Source organism: Macaca nemestrina, chromosome 16 (assembly GCF_043159975.1).
Source record: "Macaca nemestrina isolate mMacNem1 chromosome 16, mMacNem.hap1, whole genome shotgun sequence".
NCBI lineage: Eukaryota > Metazoa > Chordata > Mammalia > Primates > Cercopithecidae > Macaca > Macaca nemestrina.
Window position 1 is genome coordinate 7,357,567 of NC_092140.1, and position 12,691 is coordinate 7,370,257.

Sequence of the window (12,691 nt, forward strand, 5' to 3'; positions counted from 1 at the left end):
TAAGGAGATAGTATGACATCTTTTTTAGAGTCTAGTCACAATTAAATGCCATTTTATTTTGGATTTTGGGATTTGTGCCAGCTTCCAGCTTGTCAGAGCTGAGAAGACTCAAATCAAGTCCAGGCTTATTTCTACAGCAAACTGGGATTCTGGCTTCTTGCCTGTGGATTCATTCAGTACAGCCCATCTGGCTTTTGATGTTCTGCAAGTTTGGAGCCATTTGTTTAAGGAAGCCAGGCGGTGAATATTGGTGGGCCTGGGGTTCTCTTGACTCCAAGTGGTGCCCCTTGGTTTGCATTTTCACCATGCTTAGCATCTGCTTACCTGGAGACCACGCAGCCGCCGGCCAGAGGTCTCCAGCAACCAAATCTTCATGCCTTTTAGAACTCAGGGCCCCCAGCACATCCTCCTTCCTCCTCCTTGTCCAATTACTTTCATGCCGTTCTCAGTAGCTGCTTGTTTGAATCACTTATAGTATTTAACTTCTGGGGTGTTTTTGGGTTTTGGTCAAGGTAATTCCAGGCTGGATGTGGTGACTAAGCAGGAAATAAATGGGTCGTTCACAAAGTTACAGTGGAGTGCTGTTTCTGTTTTCCTGAGTTGCACAGTTGTGGGGATGATCCGTATGGAAGTCAGGAACCGAGTCTGATTTTGCCCCCTTTTGATGTTAGCACTACAGACCTGGCTGTTTTGTAGCGTGCTTTGTTTTTCTTCCTTTTCTTCCCTAACTCCACGGGCTGTGGCAAAGCCCTGAGACGTGCAGGAAAATGTCTCCTGTCATACGCCCACAGCAGACCTAGCCCTGACCCTCCTCTGAAGCCCAGGAAGGAGGTATATATGAGGCAGCCTGCTTGTAAAGCAATTGCACACAGCCTTGTAAACTGTGTTACTAGGCTGATTACGCCTGACTGGCAAGGTGAATCTCTTATAGCAAGAGAGAACTTGGAGAGTGTTATCTCATCTTATGCCTTATTAATTTGTTCATTCTTTAATTACACAGACACCTATTGAGCTCCCTGTTTATGCGAGGTACCTGGTTGGGGGTCAGAGGGAGGGTCGCATGGTAAACAAGACAGACTCAATCCTGGAGGAGCAGGAATGGCAGCCCCTTGCTGGGCTGTTGGCCCCACCAAAAGGGAGAAGTTTCCCTTTAATAATACATGGGTGAATCATTTTTGTCAATAGGCAAAATTCTTTGTAGTTAAAAAAAAATGTGATGGTAGGAAGGAAAGGGATGGGCAGAGGGTTAAAACAAAAGATATGCTTTCCCTAACTTTAGATTGTCATATTGTTGTGCTTTTCACTGTATCTTAATTCAATTTCTTTGCGTTTTTTTAATGCCAAGGCATTCCCTAGATGATTTACGTGAGCCTTTCATCTCCGCGATTTTTCCCACTCAGGTAAATGAGCAAATGGATTTGAACAGAGAACCAGCTGGAAATGCCCTTTGAATTTCTTTCTCTATGAAAACCATTTTTCTTTCTGGTGCCTCACCTATAAATAACAGGAGTTCCACCTTCCTTTATAGACTCTTGCTAAAAGCGTGGTTTGGAACAAGACCGTACAGGTGCACACAAATTACACTTGGGAAAGAAGCCTGCAGTGCATCTTGTCTCTGAGGGTTATGAAATCCTCCTTTTAGTAATGGAGCCAGCATGGTCAAGCCAATAGGATGAAATGTGGCATTTGTGAGATCACACCCCTTCTCACTTGCCCACTGTACATAGCATCCCAGCCTTACTCTTCAGATCTCCATATTTTTTCTTATCTAGCTGCAAAATTCATGGGCTGGTTTTTTTGGGGGGTGTGTGTGTGTGTGTGTGTGTGTGTGGTAAATAAAGACCTGCATTTTTATTTTGAGATAGGTGGTTGAGTTTTGTCTTTAATTTCATGGCCAAGATTATTAACTAGTCTCTTAACTTTTGAAAAGACAACAATGATATTTGGGGATCACACACTTAAAGTTAGACTTCTAGATGATTAATACAAAAGTAGATGATATTTCAGCCTCTGCCTGTTACATACAGGTATGTCCCTCTGTGAATTGGAGGCTTTTATGACAGTGAAAATCATGGCACAGATAAAAATTAAATAAATATTTCTATTATTTTACTGAAGAAAAAAAAAAAGCTTAAACTGTGAGAATACTGTCTTGGAGCATTTTAAAATAAAATTAACTTTAGCCACCAGGATTTTGAGCATTATATCACAAATAAAAAACAAGATTAACATCAAAAGGAGTCAGTTTTGTGCAGCACTGTGGCCTATGAAATTTAATATTATTTTGACTCATATGCTAATTGTAGACTGACAGAGGAAAATGGATTGTGTTTAAATAAAAGGATACACAGCATCACACGCACCTCTATCAAATGCAGGTTGAGGTCTTTGGGCCAGGAACTGGGGACCCTCTAGCTCTGTTATTGCAGATTCAAGTTTGACAAATGAAACTTTCCTTTAGACTGTAGTTTAATTGCTTTTTTTCAAAGGTATGCATGCTGAAGAGGCACAAACACACCTCACCTTGAAGAGTTGCTAAACTGGTTTGTGTGCCTATCGGCTCACTGTGTGTTTGAATTTCTGTGCTTCTCATCTTTCTTTTTCTTGAAAAGATGTTGCTTGTCATTGGTGTGAATTGTACCCCCACCCCTACCCACCTAGTCTTTGCTCTCAGATTTATAACACTTTAATGGTTCCAAATTGTATAGCCTGCTCTTAGACCCCTTTTCTTTTCCTTGAATAAATCAGGTTCATGTTGCAGATGATATTTGTTTTAGGAAAGTGTGAAAGAAGGGGTACCTGTGAAAACAGGCAATTGTTCCAACACACATATACATTCAAATTAAAGCAGAAAATGTCAATTAAAACCTCCAATTACTACCTTATTTCTTGGAGGTTTAAAGCCACTGAGAAGATAGTGGTGCACTCGCTGGAAGTTTTAAGGTAATTACTTTTTACTCTAAGCCGTGGTATCTGGTAACCTAATTCTGTATAAACCTGACACCCTATCGCTACACCCCAGTATTTCTCTGATTTCAGAATAAGTCTGTGTAGAAACTTGTTCTGATGTTAAAGTGCAAAAGGGGGCAGTAAAGTGCTATCCACAAAAAAGGAAAAAAACATTTTCCGAGTATTTCTTATTACTGCCTGTGTCTTTCTTAGGCCCTGCCTTTATTTATTCATTTTATAACAAAACTCTTATGTTTGGAGCATTGAGAGAATATCTTATTAAGCTGTTGCAGCAATCTAGCATTAAATGGAAGTCATGCAAGACTGAAGATCCTGCCTGGTGATGAAGTGTGCCATCAAATTCACACGCTCATGATGCAAAGTCCTTCTTTGGGAGTATTCGTATCCCCAAGTGCACCGAGCACTTCGGAAAGGAGCCTTGGTCTTTGGTGTTAATGCTCTTCTAGCTCCATATAGACATGGCAGGCCCAAAGTACATGGTGGGGTGAAGGGTCAAGGGTTTGGGCTTATCCAGAGCAGCGTGCATCCTTTGTCAGGAGGTGACTGGAAACACCAGCCAATTACAGCAGAACTGCAGACTGCTCGTCCGCGTTCGGAATTGCAGACGAACCAGTTTGCACTCTGACTTCTCTTCTGCACTGCGGGCTTTGGCGTTTAATTAAAAATTAAAGCCTTTTATGGAAAATACATGTTTTCCAAAATGGGGTAAATCTGAAGTGAACTTAATACAGAACACTGGCTTGGGAATAAAATAAACCTGTGATATTACTGACTTTTGGTTGGTAGCTGCTAGGCCGAGCCTCTTTGTAAAGCTGGGATTTAGAATCTTTGAAATGTTTGTACAGTTCAATGATTAAGCATAAATTGTATATATTCCCTATTTTTCACTTATTTGAGTAAACAAGTTTGTTACTGCAGTTTCTGTGGACTCAGAGATTTATGTATTAAATAGGTCACAACTTAACTAGGATCATTTTATTTATCTGCTTGCTAGGGAATTGCATCAAAAGTTTAAGTCTATAGGCATTAAATATTTCAAATGCTTATTTTTAAAGTCAGTTATGAAAGATAGTACAGTTTTTCTGAAACTACATTAAAAAATTATGTTTTAATATTATCACAAAAGCACTGACTATTTATTGCAAAGAAAACACAGAAAGCTAAAAATCATTCGAAGTCCACCATTCAGTAGCCCAAAGTGTTCTCAGGTAAAGGCGGTGTGTGTGACCATTTGTTTATGGTTGTCTCCGTGCAGTCAGCAAAAGAAACAGAACAACATACCATGTATTACTGATGTGTATATTTTCAACTGAAATCAGCCATCTGCTTACAATGACCATAAACACTAATGATATAATTTTTAAATGAAAAGAAAAATAAAATTAATTCTTTGTGGAGAGTAATGCGAATTGACTTACGAATCTCGCCCTACTTGGCAGTTTGCTCCAGAGGTAGAAGAGCTTTATGTGTGGGCCTCCTCCCCCCACACATTTATTCCACGTGCACGTGCGTGCTCCAGCATCCATGTCAGGACTCCCCTTGTCCTGTTACATGAGTAGCATGGCCCTGTTTCTCAAGTGCATGATAACTGCCATAATTACACATAAATATTAAATATTTAAATAGATTTTTACATGTGTAATATTAGGTAGAAGTGGCTCTGGATCGAATCTGACGCTTTTTAAATAGAAGCTTTCCCACAGCATTTCCAAGCACTGTCATCATGTCTGTGTCGATTTGGGTTTACCTGGCCTAGTTATCTGTCTGGACATAGAAACTTGTAGTTGCCGTTTGTATCTTTTTGTTCTGATCTCTTTATTCGGTGTCAGCTGAGTATTCTTGTGTCAGTTACTAACATATTAACTCATCCTTGTTTGGAAACTTTGGCATCTTCTTCCATGGTTTCCCTCCGTGGATCTGTCGCGTCCCTCAGGAGAGCCAACAGGTATATGTTCACACATTTCACTTGTATTTTCAGAGACTACACCAGCATCGGGTGGGCCCCCAGCGATATGGGTTTTCTTCTCGGTTAATCTACACTCTTTGGCCAACCTTGAGAAAACTTGTAAGAAGGCATCAGATGTTTGTGCTAAGGTGCATGTAGTATGGTCACAGGAAGAAAGAAGCAGGGAAAGTGGAGTAGCTGTGGGTGGGAGGGGGAGCAGGGAGTGCAATTTCAGGTTCACTACACAGCTCTTCATAAACTTCTCCACTGCTGGCTTCCCACGGATCCTCCTATTATATTGGGCAAAGTGCAGAAATAGACCACTGCCTCCATCCTTTTCCCAGGCACCCTGTGAGACCTGATAATGCAATACCGGTCAGCAGAAAAGTCCAGACTTGACATCCCAGTGTGCCATGGTCTGGTCTGTGAATGAAAATCACATGACATGACCTCTGAACTCTTAAGTGACTGGTTTATGTTTTCAGTGTATTAGGCCCGTGTTTGAAACAAGCATGTGCTCATAGTGTAGGTTAAAACTTTCTGCTGTCTTCATTAATTATGCTATGTTCCAGTCTATTAATATTAAAGAATATTGTGTTGCATAATGACTTTTTTTTTTTTTTGGAGATGGAGTCTTGCTCTGTCACCCAGGCTGGAGTACAGTAGTGTGATCTCGGCTCACTGCAACCTCCGCCTCCGGAATTCAAGCAGTTCTCTGTCTCAGCCTCTGAGTAGCTAGGATTACAGGTGCCCGCCACCATGCCCAGCTAAGTTTTGTATTTTTGGTAGAGATGAGGTTTAACCATCTTGGCCAGGCTGATCTTGAACTCCTGACCTCATGATCCACCCGCCTCAGCCTCCCAAAGTGCTGGGATCATAGGCGTGAGCCACCACGCCTGGCAACATAATGACTATTTTTTAAAGTTTTTACAATTATGACTGTGAAGTTGAAATGTCTAAATTATAGAGATCCAGTTTAGATTACTAAATATTTATGTCTAATTGAGATTATTAGACTTAGCCAAAGTATCCATGTAGAAGTATTAGAGTCTAAATTGCTGAAAAACTTGAAAAAGCTTGGATTAAGTTCAATAGGTAATCCAAGAGGGAAAGTAGATTCCAATATCAGATCATTTCACCATAGGCATGTTAAGTTTGGAAGCCCTACTTGAGTGTTTCCAGTTTTTTCCACATTATATTGTCTCTATATCTGATTCCAAGGCAGGGCATCTATTGTCTTGCTTAGGACTGATTCACTGGGAAAAACCGTTGGAGTTGCCTATTTCCACTCAGTATGCCTCACCCTTAGAGCAGCTTCCCATGGTTCCCAGGGAGGCCCTCCAGTGAGAATGCACCAAGCCACACGCCACGGCCTGGGAAGCAGCCCTGAACCTGGAGGTTCTCTTGATGGAAAGGAAGAGGCAGCCTTCCCCTCCCAGAAAGACAGTAGAGAGGCTGCTCTGACTTTGCTCAGAGACGGAACTGGTCTGACTCAGTTCTCTCTCCTCTGTGGGACATGAATCACTCTTGGTGGTCTTTGCTTTTTATTTGAGCTTAAAATCAGCAGACTTTATTAAATGACACCACTCTCTAACCACTTTCTGTCTGGGCGAAGTTTGATGAGAACAGCCTCCCCCAATGCGGTATGGGTTGTAACTGTGGCAGTTTCCTTCTACTGTTTTTGGTTACAAAATGAACCATTGTCTGAACACACAGAAAGAAATCTGTATTTGGCATCCATAATGTCAAGTCAGTTTAGTAATTTAAAATTAGCCAGTTGTCATCATCATAATTCTTTTTAACACTTTCAGAGTTAGCATAGGAGACGTGTATTGTTGAATATTACAAAATATTTAGGGCATAGATAGATGTGCTATGTAGTTTGATTTATTAATGTGTCTAAGCAATCTAAAAGTAACAGAGTCCAAATATAAACCCCATCACTTCAAAAATAGGAACTCTGTTTACTGACCTGATTATAACCTATGGAACTCAATTGTTTTCCATTAAAAAAATGATAGTGTTAGGAAACTCACCCTATTTGCTTTTCATATATATTCTGCTATTTGCATAATTGTCTGGAGTCCATATGTAATATTAAATGTAAAACACAAATGCCACGTGGCTGGTGTGTTTCTTCCTCACCTTTTGGTTCCTGGCCTCCTGGGGAAGAGTTGCATATCTGAGCCATGGTCTCAGATGACTGCCTTGGAAGGAGCCTCTTCCCTTCAGGAACCACTGATGTGTGCTTGGTGTGGAGCTGGACTTTCCCTGGCTCTCCATGTGACGCTCACATGTGCATGTGTATTGGCTTTCTCTTGATTTCCCTTAACTTCATGGCTTATCTATGAACAGCTTGATTCGGGGGGGAAAAATGTGTTTCCCAAAGCCAGAGTTATAGTTGAATGTGCTGCAGTCAAAACCAAAAAGTGTGCAGAGAAAGGGGGCTTTTCCTGTCATGCTCATTGGGCACCAGTGTGTCTTCACCTGTTTTGTGGGTTAGGTCCATGTGTTGTGCTGAAATGAAGAACATGAGATATATGGGGCTTTGGACGGGGCTGAGCCAAAAGCAAGTGCTCCAAAGCAGCTGTGTTTGTATTATTAGTGGTTCTGGAGGTGGCTGATTGCCTTGCATTTTAAGTAGAGAGGGATTGTAGAAGACTGCCAATACTTACAACTTTTTTCAGAGAGAAAGGGTCAGAAACTCCATTTGCAGGGCTCCTTGCTCTCCAGAAACACCAGTGTGCCTGGGAGGGCATCTGCGGAAATCCGGTCTCTCCTCCTCAGGATATCCTGTCCCGACTCAGTGGTTCTGTCTTCAGAATTCCCATCATGTCTGTGACCTGCAAATGGTGGTACTTAATTCGACTTCAGTTTGTATAAATGTTAGCTTCTATTTGTTCATTCCTATTTTTTGTTCAACTAATACATTCTTTATTGAGCATCTACTCTGTGTCAGCCCCTTGGGCATTGAATATTGAATTAGTCACATGTGGGACTTGCCTGCCCTCGGGGAGCTAGACTATAAATTCCAAATGATCAGCGATCTCTACTTTGCTGTCACTCACAACGTCTGGCACAAAATAGGTTACTTGAGTTGTTATACTCACAGTACTGTTGTCTGCTGCCATGGTGCTTTAGGAAGTGTAAGAGTTCCCGGGAGGCAGAGTCTAATAATGCAGACTGCACATATCCAACACATGGCCAGGAGAGCTGTAGTTCAGGCTCTCAGCTCAACTGCACTCTGTCCACTGAGAAGCCATAATCTCATCAATTAAAGTGACTGTGTGCTATGGCTGTTTATGTATATGCTTAAGAAGTAAAAGCTGCTAAAGCACTCAAGTATTGGGCCCTTTTGTATTGATTTAATTAAAGGAGCCATCATTGTTTTAATGAGCTCTAGAAATAATTCTTTTGAAGAGCCGAGGATCAAATTCTTGCCTCATGTTTTGCCACAATGTGTTCCGAAAGGTGAATTAATGCGTTTGGAATCATCAGGAATAGTGAGTTTTGTCAGGATTTACTTTTTACGAGCATATCACATATGCATATTGAAATGTGAGCCTCCCCGCCACATTTCCATTTTGATAAGCATCCCCCTGGGTTGCCTTCACTGACCATTAGAGATTTTTCACAAAGTTGGACAGTACACCCTGAACGAAAACTTTACATCAAGAAAGGCCTGGAGTGTTTGTAAAATGAATTAAAAGGCTCATTCAATTTTTATGTGACTTATGCCTTCTGAAAATATGGCCTCAAACACGAAGATCCCCAAAGCCACATCAACCCCTGCATCCCGTGTTTCCAACCTCACCACATCAGCACCAGCAAGAGCTGTCGCTGAGACAGTGAGTGATGAGAGTCAAGAGGAGTGACTTGCGTGGCCTGGAAGGAAACCTCCTGTGAATCTTTAGTTAAGTAGGAAAAAAAAATCCTCATGAAGGAAACAGGATCTTGGGAGCATTTTGAATGAAGAAAGAGCTTAGTGAGCCAAACTTGAGACATAGGGTGTAACGTGGGAGAGTTTTAAGATTTGCAGAGATGTACAGCTTGGAAGGGGGTGTAATGCTTTTTCTTAAAAGAGCTGAATGAATGGTTGAGGAAATGGGTACATCTGGCTTGGTAAGGATCCTGATCTCTGAAGCCTGGGAAGCCCCCGGGGCTTGTAATTTAGGAATACTTCCTCTAATAGTAGCTAACCCTTATATAGTGCTGTCTGTGCAGGCTACAAAAGGAGCAGATCTAGGATAGAAAATGTTTGGAGTGGTATGAGAAACCCTAGGCAGGAATTGACTCCCGGTGTTTGTAAACCTTAAAGATGTCCTAAAAAGGTCAAGGAATAAGACAGGAGAAAAAGGAAGTGTCAGGAAGATGATCAATTTAATGTTTATGGAATTTAGTTTGTACCTGCTGCCCAGCATCTTGCCTGAGTTTTTTAACCTCAGCAGCCCATCAGAATTACTGTGTGTATGTTGGAGGGGCTGGGGGAGATAAAGAAATTAGCCTCATCCACAGACATTCTGATTGAGTCTGTTACTTGAGAAACTGAATTGTGTTTTGTCCATAAAAATGATTAAATTGTCTAGAGAGAACACATTGGCATTCACAAGGTTGAGGGGATACCACAGAGAGGCTCCCTGTGATCTGCATTTGTCAAAAGTTCTAGAGAATTCTCAACAGTACACACATGGTTGTTTTAAATATATCATTGTTATAAAAATTCATTTTTAATTCTGTTTCACAGAAAGATTTTTTTTTGAATGAATAAATGTCCTATGTCCTTGCTAAAGGAGCTCAGTTAAAAAAAAGGGGACCATCCTTCTCTTTTGGGAGTTGTACAGTAACACATTCCCAAGAAAGAGGTAACAGCCACATACATTTTTCCTGCCAATAAAGAGTGCAGGTTTTTAATATGAATCCATAATATGATTTCTGTTATGTTTGTGCTGCTTCATAACCACACTCATGCATTTTTCAGAAAATTAATACCATTCATTAGCATAAATCATAAGCTATTCCCTTGGTATGGGTTTGAAATTGGGGGTGCCCTATCATCCTTGCTTTATCTCTTAGTGAATTATGACCCTGTAGTCATCATGGCTGGTGGGTGTCTCTGGTTAAAGAAAAGGGTTGAATTGGAAGGATTCAGAGGCGATTCTTTGTTCTCAGGCTTTAATATTTTAATGAGCCTGCAGGCTTGGCTGCTTACGAACGAGCTGGGATTTCTAAGTGTGTTGTTAGTGTTAGCACTTGTAGAAGGATGTTCATTAGGAAGTTCTTGTTTCAGATTTTCAGAGAAACTCCCCATTAAGAAAGATCATTCAGGAGCATGGCTAGCAAGAAAGAGGATAGGGAGGAAGGAGGCTTTTAGCTTATAAGCATTAAGGGAATATTGTATCAGTAGTCTTAGTTCTAAAGATTTGCTTCTGAGAATTAATTGGAGCAAATACGTCTCAAGGGAAGAAAAAAAAAGATTTCTAGAGCAGGGACAGTAGTTGTTGTCCTTGCAAGTAGAGGACTCTTCATTTTGCAGCTGAATCAATACTACAACTAATTATTTCTGGTTATCTTTTATGCATTTGTAAGACATTTCTTTTGTTCAGTGTAATAAAAAACCCATTGTTTGATCAGTGACTAATTATGATAAGTAATTTGAAACATTCTTGATGAAACTTGTCTGTTAATTAACATCAACAGCAAATGGAAACTAACAGGACAACAAAGTATTAGTGGATCCACTGTTCCCTCCAATTGATGAGATCTGTCTGTGGCATGCCCAATAAACTGAAGCTGCCAGTGGTTAAAAAATAACAAACATGTGGGATGATCTGACTCGCCATGGAGGAAAAGTTATTGTCAGGTTACACAAAGGAGTACTGAAATATTACGAGCGAGGGGGTGATAAAGAAATGTCAGCAGGTAGCCTGGTCCTGTGGCTTAGAGTAAGGAAAGTGGTTTCTTTCTGTCTTTCCTTTTCCTTTCAAAGCTTAATTCCAGTATACATTCATCCCATATTGATCTGAAGGAAGAGACTTTTGATACATAAAAGCATGAATCTGAAAATATGTAGTATGGAATTATCAGCATTGCCTGGCTGTCTTGTAACTGTCATTAGTACTGTTAATTTTTTATCAACTCATTGGCATTTTTTTCTTATGCTTTTAGATTTCTACCTGGACAAGGACTGGTACTATACCCACAGATAGGAGACAAATTGGATATTATTTGCCCCAAAGTGGACTCTAAAACTGTTGGCCAGTATGAATATTATAAAGTTTATATGGTTGATAAAGACCAAGCAGACAGATGCACTATTAAGAAGGAAAATACCCCTCTCCTCAACTGTGCCAAACCAGACCAAGATATCAAATTCACCATCAAGTTTCAAGAATTCAGCCCTAACCTCTGGGGTCTAGAATTTCAGAAGAACAAAGATTATTACATTATATGTAAGTATAATTTTATTCATTTATTTTATAGAAATTAAGATAAGCTATATAGGTTTGTATCAATTTTTTGTCTCCTTAAAATTATTGTGGCAAATAATTTGGTGAGAATCTTTGCTGAAAAATTGTGCCCCCCCCTTTTTTTTTTTCAAACCTTCATTGAATTTGGGACCCTGTGCTAGCAGTATTCATTAAGTATACATACCCAAAGAGAGAGAAAAAAAAAAACACTAGAATTCTTAATAGTATTGAAATAAATGTGTAATATGAATATATTCAGCATCTCTACTGAAAAAACCATTTTTAAGGACCATTGGTGGATTTTGATAGGTAAATCTTGTGCATTGCGTTTTCTCTTCACCCATCCATCCATTCATTCACTCATTCACTCATTCATTTCATATTTATTCTGTGCCAGAAACTGTGCTTAAGGGCTAGGGATTCAGCAGTGAAAGGTGGTAAAATAGCATGCTTTCCTCAAGAAGTTATCAGTCTAGAGAAGATGGAGCTCATAAATTAGAAAGATGGGGATGACAGGCGAAGGTCACATTAAAACCAGATTCAGAAGAAAAAGACAAAACTTGGTTTTCTCCGTGAATTACTGTTTTTTGCGTAGATATATGTAATTTGACACGCTGTTTCAGGAAGAGATGGTATGTATCCTTTGGGTCATATTTGAGGCTAACTCGTGAGGACGTGAAGTCAGCTGATGAGCACATTTCGAGCCCACGCCTACTATGTGCAGATCTCTCGTCAGCGTCATTCCCAGGGCCCCAGGTTTTGTTAAAGTCTAGGCGACTCAGACAGCTGTTTGCATCATTCAAGCAATGAAGTCTTTTTTCTTAATTAATTTGGTTTAAAATTACACTCATAATTGGGTTGACTTTTCCAATGGCTTGGTTACCATAGACTTCAGTTTATTAGGGAACTGCTGTCTGCCACTGGTTTATTATTTGCTCCAAGGTGGACTCTAAAACTTTAGGTAGGAGAATCTTGGTGATTGAACTGAAACTCTTGCGTCTCAACCTATGAGCTGCACTTTATTGTTATTTTACTTTTTTAGAGACGGCGTCTAGCTTTGTTGCGGAGGCTGGAGTGCAGTGGCATGATCACAGCTCACTGTAGCCTTGAACTCCAGGGCTCAAGTGATCCTCCCACCTCAGCCTCCAAGTAGCTGGGACTACAGGCGTGTAGCACTGCACCCAGCTCAAGAGCTACACTTTAAAGCACAGAATGAAAACCTATTTTTAAAGCCAACTTGACACGTAGAGTAGCTTACCGAGAATTAGTAACAACAACAACAAAAGAGAGTATATACTTAGTGAGGAAT

At 40.4% G+C, this 12,691-nt stretch overlaps 1 protein-coding gene across 3 annotated transcripts in view; it reads left to right on the top strand.

Moving 5' to 3' along the window:
- Window positions 1-12,691, top strand: part of LOC105485332 (ephrin B2) — a 45,809-nt gene that overhangs the window by 11,787 nt on the left and 21,331 nt on the right. For all 3 annotated transcript variants that reach the window (XM_011747618.3, XM_071081062.1, XM_071081063.1), the window contains exon 2: window positions 11,081-11,364. In XM_011747618.3, coding sequence (XP_011745920.1) covers window positions 11,081-11,364 — 284 coding nt within the window. The remainder of the gene's footprint in view (window positions 1-11,080; window positions 11,365-12,691) is intronic.